The sequence below is a fragment of the Zalophus californianus genome, chromosome 6 (assembly GCF_009762305.2).
Source record: "Zalophus californianus isolate mZalCal1 chromosome 6, mZalCal1.pri.v2, whole genome shotgun sequence".
NCBI classification, from domain to species: domain Eukaryota; kingdom Metazoa; phylum Chordata; class Mammalia; order Carnivora; family Otariidae; genus Zalophus; species Zalophus californianus.
Window position 1 is genome coordinate 83,913,421 of NC_045600.1, and position 18,014 is coordinate 83,931,434.

General features: G+C 45.9%; 1 protein-coding gene across 1 annotated transcript in view; it reads right to left on the bottom strand.

Annotated features, from left to right (window-relative positions):
• The window catches only part of EHD4 (EH domain containing 4), a 75,193-nt gene that overhangs the window by 13,395 nt on the left and 43,784 nt on the right, over positions 1–18,014 (bottom strand). The window contains exon 4 of the mRNA XM_027570598.2: positions 7,151–7,563. Within this exon, the coding sequence (XP_027426399.1) occupies positions 7,151–7,563 (413 nt within the window). The remainder of the gene's footprint in view (positions 1–7,150; positions 7,564–18,014) is intronic.

An 18,014-nucleotide genomic window follows, 5' to 3' on the forward strand; every position in this document is an offset into this window, starting at 1 on the left:
TGTCCTTGTGTCATTTCCAGGTGCTCCTGAAACTTCTGGACTGGGCCAGTGGATCCCTCTCCCTTCCATACTCAGGCCTGCCCTGCGCTGGAGCCAGCCCCAACTGAAGCAGGAACTCCCAAGCTGCTTAGTCTCCTATCTACAAGGGTTTTTACTAAACCCCCACCCCCAGAGCCCAGGCCTGGGGCAGCTGCCGGACCCCTGCAGGGCTTCCCAAGACTCCCTCACTGCCTACTAATGTGGACCCTTTGAGTTGCCAGGCCTGTGCTCAGGGAAGGCTGACTCCCCACACAGCCACCGGCCGCACTAGGATTGGCACTCAGTTTCTGAACACTGCCTGGTGCCCAGGGGCCTGCATTTCTTGGCCTGACTGCAGGTGATGTGCACCTGCCACAGCTCTCCACCATGGCCTGGCACCTGCTCCCTCATCGCAGCCCTCACGGTGTTCTTTGGTTGGTGACCAAGACTGCTAGATGGTGGGCTACCCTTGGACACCAGGCCTCCGGTGCCCTAACGGAATCTGGGCTTCAATTCCTTCCTCCTTCCACCCTGCCTGGCACTATCTGAGTCATGACCCTCAGGGGCCCTGCTCATGTTGCAGGCTGCTCTCAGCCTCAGCCTCCACTTCCAGAAAGTTCCACCGGCCTGTTTGGTGGGAGTCTCCTATTGTGCTGTCTCTGCCTCCCCACCCGCTCCTGCCCTTCCATGGGCATCCTGGCAATAACCCAGGGTCAGACACGATGTATGGGCCCTGCCTTTAAGAAGCTTATCGAGTTACAAGGTAAATTATAATCCTTAGAACCATGGAACATTACATCTGGAAGGGACCCCCGTCCCTTCTAATTGCACGTCTGGTTCCAGGAAATTCACATGACTTACACAAGGTCACACAGCCACTTTGTGTGGGTGAGGCAGAGCTGTCACTAGCATTCAACTGCCTCATTCCTGTCCTTACAGAGTTAATTGCTCTCTGTGGGGATGCATTAAAAAATCTTACTAAAGGGGTGCCTGGGTGGCTCAGTCATTGAGCGTCTGCCTTTGGCTCAGGTCATGGTCCCAGGGTCCTGGGATCGAGCCCTGCATCGGGCTCCCTGCTCTGCGGGAAGCCTGCTTCTCCCTCTCCCACTCCCTCTGCTTGTGTTCCCTCTCTCGCTGTCTCTCTCTGTCAAATAAATAAATAAAAATCTTAAAAAAAAAAACTTACTAAAGCTGTTGAAAATCTGGAACTGAAAATGAACTGTGTCCTACAGAAAATCAGTGTGGAAAACTGTGACTTGATGGGTTTTGATTGTCCCTAAGTCCCAGGGACACTGTGGGAAGGTCATTTAGAACTTTGATTGTCCCTAAGTCCCAGGGACACTGTGGGAAGGTCATTTAGAACTTTGATTGTCCCTAAGTCCCAGGGACACTGTGGGAAGGTCATTTAGACCTCCATTTAGAGTCTCTTTCCCCATATGAAAAAAACGCATATATTATGGCACATACCCCTATGAACACCACGTAGGATGTGGGTACAGACAGCAGTCTTCTGGCAGGATGGCACCTTGTAATTTTCTAAAGACTCTTGGTAAACAGATGGGACAGCCTGGAGGCACATTCCTGCCCTTCTGTGTCAAAGAAGTTTTTCCAGATAATCACAGGACTGAGGGCCAGACCAGGCGATGGTCCCTGGGGAAGCAGGTGGACACAATCTAAGACAAGACCTTTTGTTCTTTATAATGAAAGAAGACTAATTGAGAAGAAGGGAGACAGGAAAGACAAGAGGGAAGAGAAAGGGGGGAAGGGGGAGGCTGATGAGACCCAGCGCTGGAAGGCCAGGGTCAGGCCCTGCCCCCACTGCCCACTTGCTGAGCAACACCGGGTGACTCGAGTCCCCCACCTCCGCCTACTCACACACACACTGGAAATGACAACTCTGACCTCACAGGGTTGCTAGGATGAGAATCAAAAGAGAGCATGGATTTGGATGTACTGGAAAGAGGAGTAAAAATGTTCCTTTTTATTGCCTAATGGCCAAAGACCCACAGTCGGAGGGTTAGTAATGCCAGAGAAGGCTTGTGGTTTAGTTCTTACTAAATAATGAATAAACTCGTACCGAATTATTAATAGTTACTGAAAAAATTAATAAGCTCTATGTATTTGAATAGTAGTATGATGAATCTGGGTCCCAAGCGCTTCATTCACAAGTAAGTGACATTGAACCCTGGGGGCTTTTGAATATTCTTATCTGGTCCAATTCACCCTTTCTCTCATATAAAACTGGGAAAGCCCTAACTCATCCAATGCTGGTGATTCGGGCTAGGTCAAATGCATCACAATGTCAGTTTCTCTCTGGGCTAATAACACAATGAGCAGAAAGAGATATCCTTCCCTTTAAATGAACATGAATTTATATCTAGTTAACATACATATTCTGCTACAATCTCATTAACTGTGCCCAGTGACAAGTGTTCGTACATACCCAAGGCGGAGAAGCATGTACTCAGAGTGATACTGGATGTATCCACCCTGGGCATGGAGGGCAGCCCCAGACAGCGAGTCCTGAAAGCTTCCATTGCTCATGGTCAGTAGGAGTGGAAATCCTCATAGGATTTAGATATTGGGGAGCAGTTTGGGGGGATTCAGGCTGGGGGAACATGGTTCTACACTATGCCATCTCAACTGCAAGTTAACCCAACCTGTTGGAGACCTGCGTCTTTGGAGGCCCAGCTAGAAACTTGCACCGAGCATTTAACATTAAGAGATCAGCACATTTTAAAAGTGGGTTTATGATGATATATTAAAAAAAAAAAATCAGTTAACGAGGTAGAGACCCAGAAGGTGGGGTCAGCCGCTGTAGAAGGATCCTCACACCTGAGCCTGGGCCCATTTGGTGAATTACAAAACATCTAACTTCTCCACAGAAGGAATTGGCAGTGCAGACAGACCGGAAAGCTAGGCTCTGCGCTTTGCATGTGACTGGTGGAGAACACGCTTTGAAGACAAAACTGAATGCCACAGACCTAGGGTGGATGCTGAAAATCCCTGACCTCTCCTTTTCTTTCTCATTTTTAGCTGTTCCTTCCTCAAATGTTGACTCATTTTTTGTTGAGTGAAGATCGCTAAAGGGGTGGGAAACTTTCCTACTCTTGGGCAACGTTTACAAAGGGTGGAGTCCTCACTATTTTTGTTCGTTTATTCCATTAAGTACTCTTATTTGGGGTTTGTTTGTAAGAGCCTAATTTCCTCAATTTGGCTATTTTAGTGATAGCTGAATAAAAGTAAATGACATTTTCTAAACGTTTTGGGCTTTCCCAAAACTGCCTAAAGAATCATGAAATGAACCTTGATTAGCACCTTAGATTGTAAATCGTCTTCAAAAAAGGATGCCTACTGATATCAATAAGATGCAATCTTTGAGGTTAACCAAAAAACCCACTCTGAAGTTTTGTTCCTTGAAATACAGAGAGTTGTGAAAAATATATAGAAAAATGGAAAAAGCAGGGAAATTATTAAATTTCAAGAGATCTTTGGTAAGAGTGCCATTTTTCAATTATTAAAGTGTCATTTTTATGGTATCTTGAGCTTGATCACTGCAGAACCTGGCAGGATATTAGCAACAGGACATACATGCTTTACTTCTGGAAGGGATGTGAATTCTGCCTAATTAAGGTGTTTTATAAATTAGACACACTCCATACCCCAACTCGATCTGACACCTCCTAGGTGACATCTAAAAACTTATCCTTTGCATGTCTGTCAGCTTGATAAACCTCTAAACTTTGCAGGGTTCCTGTGGATAAACAATTTCATAGAATCTGTGAATGACAGATGAACGCAAAAAGCAACAGTGAGAAGCTACAGATGCTGTCCACTCTGTACTTCAGGTGAGTGCTCTCCAGACCAAGGAGCCAAACTAACTAAGGTCCGAATTTATATTTTGCAACTCACAGGCTGTGAGGCGTTGGGCAAGTTGCTTCACCTCTCTGAGCTTCAGTTCCCTTGCATGAGAAACAAAGATAATGCCCGACTTTGTGCACAGTTATGGACTGGATCAGATGAAATAACACATGTAATACACATCGTAGAGCTTCTGGAACACGGCAGACCCTCAGTAAGGATTGGCTTGCAAAAGCAACCCTGGATCAAGAGAAATAAAGATCAATATGCCAAAATCAAGGAGCATTTTCATGCAATATAAATACCACAAAGAGAAAAACTTGGGTGACTCCTTGTCCGTTTAAGCAACAAATTCACAAATGGCCATAAAGTGGCAGATGGTGTGAAGCAGATGACATCGGTTAGTAGCTAAGGCCTTTGTGCTGAGTTCTGCTCCTTCTTTGCCCGAGCCTCTGTGTGCTGTCCCCCTGTGCAGGATGGTACTGCCCCCGGGAGCACCCTGGCACTGAGAAGCTCAGGCTGGAAACATCCATACTTCAAACATTTTCTTTTATGAAAAGGAACAAGCCAGATACTATTCTTAGGAAGAAAAAAAAAAAAAAGACAAGCTTTTTTCCTAGACATAAGCTCAGCAAGTTGCCGCCTCTGCCCCCTCCCCCACCCCGCACCCCGCACCCCGCACCCCTGCATCAGCACAAGGGCTTTCATTATTCCCACTGTCAGGACAGAGCAGCATTCTGTGGCCATGCTGGTCCATCCGTTCAGAGGGCCTAACGCTCAAGGAGGGCAGAGAAGTCCCAAGGCGCTTGGCACTCCCTGTGAACTCTCTGCTCTTTATTTACTTCTATGACCAAATACAGCTGCGCCTTGAGTCACTAGGCCTTCAGCAGTGACTGGTAAAGTAGAAATGTCCATGGGCATTTATAAATAGCTCCAAGACAATCTTGAAATCTACAAAGGCTAGCAGAGGATTCACCCACTTGGTTATAGAATAAGGTTGGGAATTGTGGATGCTGAAGTGTGAGTTCAGATGTATCAGCTGAAGAAGAGAAATACCACACGCCAAGGGGCTACCAAAGGGGCGAAAGCAGACTTCCTGCCACCGAGCGTTAGGCCCGGGACTAGCGCATGAGAGAAATCACTTCAGGAAAGCTGCAAGTAAGTGGATTTACAAACTGATTAGCATGACCTACGGCCTTGTAGAAAAAATGGTGGTAGGGCGCCTGGGTGGCTCAGATGCTTAAGCGTCTGCCTTCGGCTCAGGTCATGATCCCAGGGTCCTGGGATCGAGTCCCGCGTCGGGCTCCCTGCTCCTTGGGAGCCTGCTTCTCCCTCTGCCTCTCTCTCTCTCTCTCTCTGTCTTTCATGAATAAATAAATAAAATCTTTAAAAAAAAAGTGGTGGTAGATCCAGAGAGGAACCAGTCTGGACCAGGAAGACGGGATAAAGAATGGTACCTCACAGGGGCACCGTGACTGCAGATCAGCCAGGTGAGACAGGAGTATGTGTGAGCATGCACTGGGATGCAAGGTGAGCAGAGGGCAAAAGAGCAAATGGGGGTCCTGTCTGTGGGGCCAGAGACAGATGGCGCCGGGCGTCTCTTTGGATACAGGAGTGATGCTGCTGGGTGAGTGCGCTGGCACGAAGACGGAGGCTGCTGGGCAGCGACGAGGAGCTGTGAGAAGGCCGACTGCCTGTCCAGTAGCCAGCCACGCTCAGCGAAGCCCTCCCTGCCTCCCCCAGCCAGACCCCCTCCTCAGAGCATGGTGTCCACACCCCACTCAGCACACAGCTCATCATTCTGTAATGGGGGCTTGGGGGCCTCTCCTCCTCCTCTGCCAGCTAGGCTCCCCAGCCCTGGCCCTGGTGCTTAGCAAATGGGGCCTGCATGAGGCAGAGTGGTGGCGGATTCCAGAAGGCTGGCCTGCTGGACCCCAGGGCCAGACCGGAAGTCACTCTGTGCAGCAAGAGTATAAGGGAGGAGACGGTTTCTTTGCCACCAGAAGACGAAGGGGAAGTACACTGCCCTCCCTTCCCGACCAGGGTGCCAGTGGATTTGGCAAGGCAGGCCTTTGGACTGGTTTTAGCTGATGCAACAAGGCGCAGGGCTAGGCTGAGTGCAGGAGTGCTGTCTTTTCGTCCAAGTTTTGTTACTCGTGGATTAGGTGACCCTGCAGAGATTGCTTATTCTACCTCGTCCTTCCAGAATTAGGGAGTGGATAGACCTCTGGCTTCCAAATGTGGCTGATTATCAGAATCACCTGGGGAGCTTTACACACACACACACACACACACACACACACACACACACACACACACACACTCACATGCACAGACTCACATACACACATGCAGACATGCACACACACGAATCAGAAGCTCTGGGGCAGGGCCCGGGAATTTACATTGGTTCAAGCTCTTGGGTGCTTCTGATGATCCTTGACACCAGACAAACTCTGGAGGCACTTCCAGCTTTAGAGGAATATAAGATTTTGTGAAAGGTGCACACAGCTTTTAAAAAAACATTTTTTTTCCCTACACTTTTTCTTAGAGGAGTCATGCCCTTTTCTCTCTTCAGAGATGTGAAAGAATCAAGGACAGTGCTTGAGGATGGCCAGCAGATGAGCACTCACCCCGCCAGGTACATACCCCTGGGGCTGCCGAAAGGCTCAGCTGTGAGGTGGAGAAGCCCAGAGCCACAGCGGGCACGTTGCGGGCACCCACCCAGTGTGGGGTGCGCCACAGCCTCCAAAGAAGCGCACTCAGTCCGTCAGGCTGAGCCCGCCTTCCTCCTGGGGCAGCTCTGGCCCCAGTGACAGTGGACACTGGGTTCTGTGCCTTAGGCACAGGGTGACTAGTGGTGGCATCTCAGCACCCTAATGGTCCCACCAACACGACCTCTCTGGCTCAGCTGGCTACATTCTCCTTGTCCTAAGATAATAGCAGCTTCCAGGTGGTGAGTGCATCGATCCCTCCCTGTGTGCCCCGCAAGCGAGGTCACACTGGAACCTCACAAGCATCCTATGACATGCTCTTACTAGCTCTATTTTACAGATTAGAAAACAGGTTTGGAAAGGCTGAATCATCTGCCAACGATCACAGAGTAGGAGCCAGAATCTAAACAAGCATACTGATCTTGAGGCTCTCTTCTTAAACTTCCACTTTCCATTCCCTAGGGCACCTGGAATGGAACCTCCCGCACCCCCACCTTCCCTTAGAGAGGAGAGAGTGGGAAGGGTCCCCTGCTGCCCAGGGTGTCTCCTTGGCTCACCTTGGCCAGCCTCGCTCGCTTGATGAGGTCGTTGAGTTTGCGCACGGCCGCCTTCTGGGGAAGGCTCTGGATGTCTCTGAAGAGGTCCTGGGCCTCGGCCTCGAAGAGGCGGCGGTTGTCAGTGTTCTGCAGGGGCTGTGCCCAGAAGGAGCCGATGTAGACACGAAGCACCTCGGGTGTGTTGATGACCTTGCCCAGGGACCACATGAGGGCCCCGTAGACGCGCATCAGCTGCTGTGTGTCCACTTGGTCGGCCTTGTTCAGCACCACACGGATCTTGTCGTCCTGGCCCCGGAAGGCCTTGATGGCCTCCGAGAACTCGTCTGAGATGTCCAGTTTGTGAGCATCGAAGAGCAGGATGATCCTGTCCACACGCTCTGCGAACCACTGCAGGACCTGGCAGAAGTCATAGCCTAAATGGAGAGGAGGGCACGTCAGTGTGGCTGATGCTCAGGGCTGGGGACGTGCTGGTGCGCTGGCGGCTGCCAAGGACAGAGCGCCACCTCCAAGGACGCAATGGAGGCCTCATGGCCTGCAAATCACTTCAGATGAGCCCCCTAGGGCTGGATGCATTCAGGAGTTAATGCTGAGGATCCCAGGAGCCCTTCCCTGGGGAGAAACAGGGCCTGCAAAGGTGCGCATGACCATTCTGATCGGACGTCACTTACTTCTGGATCTGTGATTTCATTTAGTACCCACGAGTCTCCTACTTCCCCTGGTACAGTCCTTGGGATTGATGGCAAATTTGATCAATGGCTCTGTAAAACCACAGGCCCTGGGTCAAAAGTTCTCCCTTCTGCCAAAGGCTCGCTTTTCAGAAAGAAGCAGAGGTGGAGAAGGAAGAAAACCCAGGGGTCGCTTGGGGTTGTGCCCAGTGAGCACAACAAAAGAGGAATTGTCTTCTCTTATCCTAAGTGTTTAGGGCTTAAGGATGCCAAATGTTGACCTGCCCCCAAACTGTGACCAATATTTATCATTTGGACTATTTATATCTTAAGTAAGTTGTAAATATTTTTAAAAAATCATGTCTCACAGCCATTGTATGAAGCGGTCTCTTGCCAATTTCATTTTAAAAAATGGCCAGGCCCACAACAAATTGTTTAGTTTGCTTTGGCTGCATGCCAATATGCTCCAAACCATGCAGCTCTGTAAACACTCCTCACCGGCCGTGGTCAAGGCCTGTTTCGGGCCTGCCCCTGGGGAGGCAGAGGCCCGCAGAAAGCAAACAAGAGAGGACCAGTCCCACAAGGTTTATTTTTAATCTCTAGGCTATGAGTGATTAGCTGTGGGCTCAGGCTCGGCGCAGTCCAATTAGAGCCAAGATGGTACCTTTCTTGACTTCTACTTTAGTCCTATCACCCCTTTTTTATAGATCTTGAGAACTTCCAAACACACATAAAGGTCTAGAAAATAATATGATGAATGCTGATAGGCTCACATCACATAACTTTAATAAATTTTGACCTTTGGCCTTTTTTGCCTCAGATGCTTTAAAGAATTTAAATGTACTTTATTTATATAACAAAATTCCATAGAGCAGTGAGGATGAATTAGATTTTCACTTGTCAACACAGGCAAATCTCCAAAAGACTGGTGAGCGAAAAGTCAGTTTCAAAAGGATATATCCAGCATGATAACATTCACGTAAAACGTTAAAAAAAACAAAGCAATACTCAAGAGCCAACAGATACATACGACATCACAAATACAAAAATATTAACGCTAATTTTGGAATACTGGTCAACTCTGAGCGTTCTAAGGTAGACGAGAAAGCATCTAGAGAATGATCTATTTTCAAAAATAAAGGGGGTCGATGGACTGAAGTTTCCATAAATTTGCAGAACAGGTGTAAAGGGAGTAGTTGAAGAACAAAAGGATTTAGACACAATTTTAATAAAGAACATAAAACATTCCAAAAATGCTGAAATCCCCTGTGGACCCTTCCCCAAGCACTCTCCCCAGAGGAAAGCACCGCCCTTGAACATGGTGTTTATCGTCATTACATGTTTGTGTGTTTCCCGTTCATACTTCTCACTTCTCTATTCTGTCTCACGGTGGCACTCCCTGATTCCCTGGGGACAGGTGGGCAAAGGTAGTTGTCAGAATGTGGGCCAGAGTTTATTTTCATCACGATCAGCAGTCAGGTGAGAACAGAAGAAAATCAAAGACCTGTTGCATGGGGTTGCACAGCAGTATGTAAAGATTCAGAGTCCAGATTTCACTCTGAGTTCTGTCCCTGCAGGGCCAGAACAAACTGCCTCCCAAGGTGCTTCTGTCATTCCAGACTGATTTGGGTCCATCAGATAGTCCCAGACTCTGGGTAGGAGATCCTCAGCAGATGAATGATGGTGCTGTGTTCTGGGAGCCAGGAAGATGTTTTAGAACTGACCACCAGAAAGACCTGCATGTGGGCACTGGAGTGGACATGAGTTGAATTTGCTGGACACCCTTCCTATTGGATGAGAGGTTCCATATGGGCCATAGACGCTGAAAGTGTAGCAGACAGTCCCTTACCCTACTCATTGCCAGATTGGGGTACAGACAGGTGATCTAGAACCAGAGAATCATCTCCTCCCACCAGACGGGGTTGTTGAATCTTGAGGGAATGATGCAAAGTCATAGGGAAAATGAGAATTTCTTTCTTTCTTTTCTTTCTTTCTTTCTTTCTTTCTTTCTTTCTTTCTTTCTTTCTTTCTTTCTTTCTTTTTCTTTCTTTCTTTCTTTCCTTTCTTCCTTCCTTCCTTCCTTTCTTTCTTCTTTCTTTCTCTTTCCTTCTTTCTTTCTTCCTTCCTTTCCTTAAAAAAAGATTTTATTTATTTGAGAGTGAGTGAGTAAGCGAGTGAGAGAACTATAGGGGGGAGGGGCAGAGGGAGAGGGAGAAGCAGACTCCCAGATGAGCAGAGAGCCAGACTCAAGGCTCAATCCCAGAACTCTGGGATCACGACCTGAGGCGAAGGCAGATGCTTAACTGACTGAGCCACCCAGGTGCCCTGAAAAATGAGAATTTCCTCATGGCAGAGGTGCTGAATTGAGAGTCCAGTGGTGGTGGCTTCCTAACCTAGTTTTTCAGACTAGCTTTCCAACCTATCCATTAATTCTGTGAACAAGTGGATTTTTGGGGGGCGCCTGGGTGACTCAGTCATTAAGCACCTGCCTTCGGCTCAGGTCATGATCCCAGGGTCCTGGGATCGAGCCCCGCATCGGGCTCCCTGCTCCGTGGGAAGCCTGCTTCTCCCTCTCCCACTCCCCCTGCTTGTGTTCCCTCTCTCGCTGTCTCTCTGTCAAATAAATAAAATCTTTAAAAAAACAAAACAAAGCTGGATTTTCTGAAAATTTCCTTTTCTGCTTACCTCAGAATCAGTTTCTCTGGTTTGCTACCAAGAACCATGATTGGTGAATAACTTTCCCCACATCAGAAATACTCTTACAATCAGTGCCAAAAGACTTTTGGCACCCCCATTGCTGTCAGCACCTGCACATGTTCAAATTCAGCCACGGAGACATGAATCTCTTCCTCCAAGGACCACCCAGGTTGAGTGGTGGGGCTCGACAGTACCTGTATTTAAACTTTCACTTAAATTTGGGTTTCTCATAGTTATTTTAAATGTCTTTTTAAAAGATGTCACTCCAATGCGTCACTGAAATAAAAAAGTTAGTGGGAACAGAGCTGCCAGATATAAGTTTACTATAAGTGAGGTCATTACTCATCTCTGGAGGAATGGCCACATGTCTGTATTTTCTTGTTTTAAAGTAACTAGGAGAACTTAAAGTTTAAGAAGTACAGGTAGATACAACTGTGTTCTGTTTGTCATTGAGCAGGTGTAAGGAATTATTTGTTACACATTAGGGAGTATAATCAAAGGTAAAAAAAAATCACCAAGTGTCTCAGGAGAAAGCAAAGAATTACCACAGCTGGGAGAGGTTGGTCTGCTCATTTTTTTCAAACACAGTTGTTGTTATTAGTATTTTACCATTTTAACCATTTTTAAAAAAGATTTATTTATTTTAGAGGGGGAGGAGGGACAGAGGGAGAGGGAGAGAATCTGGAGCAGACTCCCCACTGAGCACCAAACCCGACATGGGGCCCAATCTTGCAACCCTGAGATCAAGACCTGAGCCAAAATCAAGAGCTGGATGCTTAACTGACTAGCTACCCAGGAGCCCCCCCACTTTAACCATTTTTAAAGTGTACAATTTATTGGCATTAAGCACATTCACATTGTTGTGCAGTCACCACCATCTGTCTACAGAACTCTTCATCTTCCCAAACTGAAACTAAGTACTCATTAAACATTAGCTTCCCATTCCTCCCTCCCCCAGCCCTGACAACCACCATTCTATTTTGTCTTTATGAATTTGACTACTCTAGGTACCTCATGTTACTGGAATCATACAGTATTTGTCTTTTTGTGACTCGCTTATTTCATTTAACACAATGTCCTCAAAATCCAACTGTGTTGTAGAATTTGTCAGAATTTCCTTCATTTTTAAGGCTGAAGAGGTCTGCTCAATTCTTATGTCTTCATGATATAAGATAGGCACCCAAGTACTTATCTACCAAAAAGTTCCAGCTGATTTTAAAGAAATGATTTAATTTAATGATGTTATTTATTTAGTCTGTTGGCTGAAAGAAAACAGTGACTCAGAAGGACCTACAGATCACTGATTCTCAAAGTAAGGCCTTAGACTCAAATAAGGCACTTGCCAAAGGTTAGACTTGCAGATCCCTCCCCACCCAGAAGTACAGAATTGGAATCCCTGAGGCTGGGCTTGGTGGTCTGCATTTTTTAAACCTCCCAGATAATTGGCGATGCCTGGTGGTATAAAGACCACTACTCTAGGCTGAACACCAAAGAATGGGATGGCACAGACAGATCTACATTACTACTGGTCTAAACACATCTAAAGTAGCTTCTTTTTATTCTAAAAAGTTACCAATAGATGTTTAGATGGTGCACCAAAGAACTGAGGAAACATGGAATTTAAATCTGCTTTCATTTGAAGATGGATTTTTAAATTTATGAAAGTTCCCCTATCTTTGCTGATGCTGGACCTTAGCCCTGGTGAGCCCTTCCCCTCTGGGGTAGGACCGAGAAATCTAGCCTAAATCCTTATCATTCTTCAAAATACCTGGACCTTGATTCAGTTCCATGTTACTTAATTTCCTTAAGCCCCAATTTTCTCATCTGCAAAATCGAGCTATTGAGTGATTACATGAGAAAATACCCTTAATGTGCTCGATATAATGTTAAGACTTAGTAAACTTTCAATAAATATAAACTTTCATTATTATTTCTATCCCCCGGGCTCCAATCCCTGCTGTAGGTGGACTCAATCACTCCCACTTTTGAGCCCCCCAAGCCCTTTAAATATACTTTACACAGTGTATTCTAATCAGGTGGATGTACAGGTCTCTGTCATTGGATCATAAATTCTTTAACTGCAGGGACAATGTCTTGCACAAGAGATGATTAAGAGTATGGGCTTTGCCTTGGACTTTTATAAGAGATATTCTTTTTTCAAGGCTTTTAAAAGTTGAAACATAATTGACATAGAACATTATATCGTATTAGTTTCAGGTGTCCTAAGAGATCTATTCTTGACAAAGTGCTTCCAATTAAAAACAACAACAAAACCTGAGTCAGAAGCGGTTTCCTCACAGGAAACAAGTGGAAAGCAGTGGTCAGATTTTTCCTTTACTCTTGTCCACTTAGGGATAAAAGATTTTTGGGGCTCACCTGCCTAACCCATTCTTGCAGTGGGAAAAGATCTAGGCACTATTAAAGAATGGAGAAAGAACAAAATAAGACAATTGCAGTGAAATTTATTGATGGTAGCATAGATGAATTTCCTCATTCAAGAATTTCTGAGAGAATACTATGTGCTTATGCACATGATTTCTACTATCAGATCATTACTCATAAACTCATATAATCAGTGGTTTTGTTCACTGAACTTTTGAGTACATTACAAGTTATTTAAGATAGTGTACATTATTAATGAGAGGGAACTCTATGATCAACTTGTAAAGAGGGCCATGAATAATTCTGCTTTAACAGTAAGTATAAGGGTGATCAAAACTGGAAAGTTACAGACAATAATAATAATGGCTAATGGTAATAATATGCTTACTGAGGCATTGTTCTCATCAGTGTACAGACATTAATTTATTTAGTCCTCATAAGTCTGGGGGAGGGAACTATTAATGTTTTCATCAACATTACTGTTTTTGCAAATACATTATTTTTATACCATGTAAAGTTAATACAAATTACATACAATTAGAAACAAGGTGGTAACTAGGTAAGGTGATGGATGTGTTAATTAGCTTAACTGTAGTAATCATGTCACTGTATATGTACATTAAATCATGTTGTACACCTTCAATATACACAAATTTTATCTGTCAATTATGCCTCAGTAAAGCTGGGGGAAAAAAAAATAGAAAAAGAGTATTGGCTTTGGATTCAGGCTGCCTCAGGTCTAATCCTGGCTCCATCACTTACTAGTTTTGTGAGCTGGGGCAAGTTACTTAACCTCTTTGTGCCTCATTTCCTCATCTGTAAAATGGGGCTGGGCACCTGGGTGGCTCAGTTGGTTAAGCAACTGCCTTCGGCTCAGGTCATGATCCTGGAGTCCCGGGATCGAGTCCCACATTAGGCTCCTTGCTCGGCGGGGAGTCTGCTTCTCCCTCTGACCCTCCCCCATCTCATGCTCTCTCTCTCTCTCATTCTCTCTCTCTCTCAAGTAAATAAATAAATAAAATCTTTAAAAAATAAAAATAAACAAAATGGGGCTAATAATAGCATCCACATACCTCATGGGGCTGTGGAGTTAATAGATGAGAAACATTTGAGTCATCCTGACATCTAGAAAGCTCTCCAAAATGTTATCTACTGGTTATTTAAAAAACCTTTGCAATGGGTGCATGGTGCGAGTGCAGTAAATGTTGAAGGATGCCTGGCTGGGTCCAAGTATAGTCTGCAGCCATGGAGAAATCACAATTAGGGTAAAGGTGACAGCGCTAGGATGCTTGAGCCAAGTGAAACAATCAGTGCTCAAAAGATAGCTAACAGAAGATACGACTTAGCAGAGAACTGCCCATATTTTATAAATAGAGCTGGTGGACCCTCAAAGGGTGAAGCTCTACCAGTTGGTCCTAAAGACACTGGGTTGCTCCTAAAATAAAGCTATGATTCTAATCACAGATACTTCCTGGCTTATAAAAGTCCTGTGCATAGCCATACTGGCTGGGATAACCAGGGCATACCTTGTACCGAGTGGGAGGAGAGTAATGAATTTTCCCAAAGATTCAGTTACAGAGGGTGGTCAGGTCTCTCTTACCAACCTGAGTTCAGTCACACTGTGCTAAGTGGGTCTGTGACAGAGCTACAATTTAAAGTGGAAAACCAGTGGCCCTGAGACTGAATGTGGCCCTCGGCTGCTATTCTGTTTGGCCTACAGCCCACATACTGTCATTACATTTGGAGTTGCCTGTTTTTGGTCCAGACACACTCTGTAGTTCTAACAGCCCATTCCGCCTGCTGCCCACTTCTGAGTGGAAATACCACAGACTCTGCCTCTGAAAAATCACCTCCTGCTCCTGGGCTCCCACTGGGGTCTAATAGCTCCCCAGAGACCTGTACCATCCGAGGTCACAGCTGGTCCCCCACTGGGCCGTGAACGCCCAAGGGTAGGGGCCCTTTTTACCCTGCTCCTTACAGCACCAAGACAGTGGTCACCAAGGGCAGGCCTCAGTACACGCTTCCTGAAGGACTGAGTGTTTTCTGTGGAAAACTGTGCTCAAAATTCCCAGAGCTGGCTTTACACAAGCTTTTGGAACGCCTCTCTCTGGAATTTAGAAGTACACTCAACATTTAGAAATGTAACAATACTTTTCAAATACAAAAGTCAAAATGGATTAATTAATTATCAAGTGTCTAGGATGTGCTTGGAATGCTTGCTGAGGGACACACTTCCATAAAACAAAGGCTGCTAGCTTTATCCATCTACCCCCAAACTGGAAACATTCCAAATGTCCCTCAACGGGTGAATGGATAAACTGTACCAGTGGAATAGTGCTCAGCGATAAAAGGGATGAGCTACTGACATGCGCAGCCCACGCGGGGCCATCTCGGGAACACCAAGCCGAGTGAGAGAAGCCAGACACTAAAGAGGATTCCATTTATGTGAAATTCTAGAGCAGACAAAACCAAGCTACGGTGACCAGGAGCAGGCCAGTGGTTGCCTCTGGCTCAGGGTGGGGCTGGGACTGACTGCAAAGTGGCACGGACAAAGAAGGAACTTCTCAGGGGGATGGAAAGGTTCTATTTCTTGATGATGGCGGTGGGTGCACTGGTCAAAACTCACCAAACTGGACAATTAAAATGAGTGCATTATTATGTTCTACTTCAATAAGAATGACTTTAAAAATTAAAAAAAATTAGAAAGAAAAGAAAAGGAAGAGAGAACGAACTCAAGGCTGCTAAACTTGTTTGAAGATACACATCTCCACAAACTGCTGGATGGACCAGGAAGTTGAAATCTGTTCATCAAGGGGAATATGTAGCGCATTTGGCTGGGTAAAGTGTTGAATGTAGCTAAAGCAGGAGCCCTAGGCTTTAGTCGAAATCAGTCTTTAATGTAAAATTTGGCTCATCCACTGGGACTTTGAGAGTTGTGTAATTTCACAAGTGTCTTACCTTCTGGCTAAGGTGATAAGTGAGTCTCCCACAGTGATGATCAGGGATGAGAATGCTCTGAGTTTGAAAATCCGTTCTAGCTAGGGCGAATGCAACAGAGCCTAGGGTACATACACACCTGGGTGTGTGTGTGCACATGCATGCATGTGGGGTAGTGCGTGTATGCTTGTAGTAATGAGTATGTATGGAAGGCACAGGAATCCACATCATAACACACTTGTCCCCATGCTGCTCAATGTATTTTTAAAATTTATTCATCCAATTACAGACATCTCAATTCTATTAGATCTAATGGAACTTTTATTAGTCTAGAACAAAACAGAGATGTCATCAGCCCAATTGGTTAAAAATGTAGTTTCTATCTTCGCACAAGATAGAAGCACAAGCTCTGTAGCTTTGGGAGCTGAGAAAGAGAATTTGTCCTGTGGAAGATCCCAGCTTGGCATCCTGGCTCCATGTTCTGGGAACAAAGGGAGGGGGCAGGAAGGAAGGGGCCCCTTCCACCCAATCAGGGGCTTCCATCACAGGCCCCGTGGAAGCTGTGGTCTCCATCCAAAGGGACCCACCAGGAAATGACATCTGAAATTGTTGCCCCCTGGCTCAGGTAAATATAGGGTGGGGGCCTTGAGAAAACTAATTTGGCAGTTGTTTTTAATAGAACAGAAAACAAAATGCTTAAATTTCTTCCCAGAGCCAAGTTGCTAATTACCGGAGTTTTAAATAAGCTGTGTGTCAATAAAAGGATACAAGACAATGGAGGACAGCCAGAACGGAGGCCGGGTTCTCCCGGCCCATGTCCCTGGCCCCATTCTTGGGGTGGATGAAACCACTTGCCCAGCTGGACACGGTCCAAGACTCAGCTCAGACCTGTCCTCTCTGGCGGGGCACAGGCCTGCCCCTTCTACAGCCCACAGCTCCCGTTTCATGCCAGGCCACTCAAAACCCCACCACAGCTCTTCCTGTGCTGATTTGTCTGGGGTAACCCTGGCCTCTCTCCTGGAGGTCCCTTCGGCATTGTGTCCATCGTTGTGTCCCTCCAGCACCTAGGTGACTGTCCAGTGCAGACCGTCCAGAAAGACACCAAGAGTGTGCTGGGAGCACCTCTAAACTGTACTTCTTGTCCCCAGGCTCCTTCCTCTCCAATCCAGCTCTCAAATGTCCCCACCCCTTCTCAGAATTTGCAGATAATCCCCAAAACATTGAGTGCCCTGATTACTTTTAGAAGAGATGTTTGCAAATTCTCCATGACTAGCTCCCACCATCCCTCTCCAGCCTTGTCTCAGGGTCTCTTACTAAGCCACACGCTCCCCACCCCATAAACCACACAGGGCTCTTTGCCCTTCTTCAGAGGCCTCCTGCAGTCTCCTGCCTCTGCACCTTTGCCCAGACTTCCTTCAGCCTAGGATGCCCTGCTCTCTCATCTCCAGCTACCCTTCCCTCTGGGTCACTTCCCTCTAGGAGGCCTTCCTGCACCTGAGTAGAACAGACCCACCTTCCCCATTTCCTCCCAAGAGGGTCTGTGCTCTGCCACAGCTCATCCACTAAACTATAAGCAGCCTGAGAGCAGGGGACAAGTCTTAATCATGCTTAGAACCCAAAAGCCCACCACAGAACACTTTGTACTGTCTGAATCAGGTTCCCTATGATGTATTCTTATAGCACCAGTGACTTTTCTTTAGTAACACTTATACTTTCTGGTGATATATTTATTTGGTGATAATAAGACGGAAACTCTATGAGGGCAGAGACTCGATCTCTCACTGTATACCCAGTACTCAGTACCTATTATTGAACAGAGTAGGTGTCCAATAAATTTGGGTTATTCCTCAAAAAATTAAAAATAGAACTACCATATGATCCAGCAATCCCACTTCTGGGATTAATTCAGAAGAATTAAACTGAAAAGAATTTAAATCAGCATCTCAAAGAATTATTAGTACTCCCATGTTTACTGCAGTGCTATTCACAATAGCCGAGATAGGGAAACAACGTTAATGTCTTTGGCAGACTAATGGCTAACACAAATGTGGTTTAGCCATCCAATAGAATATGATGCAGCCTTAAAAAAGGAAATTCTGTAACATGGATGGACCTGGAGGACATTACACTAAGTGAGATAAGTCACTCATAGAAAGACAAATACTACATGATTCCATTTATAC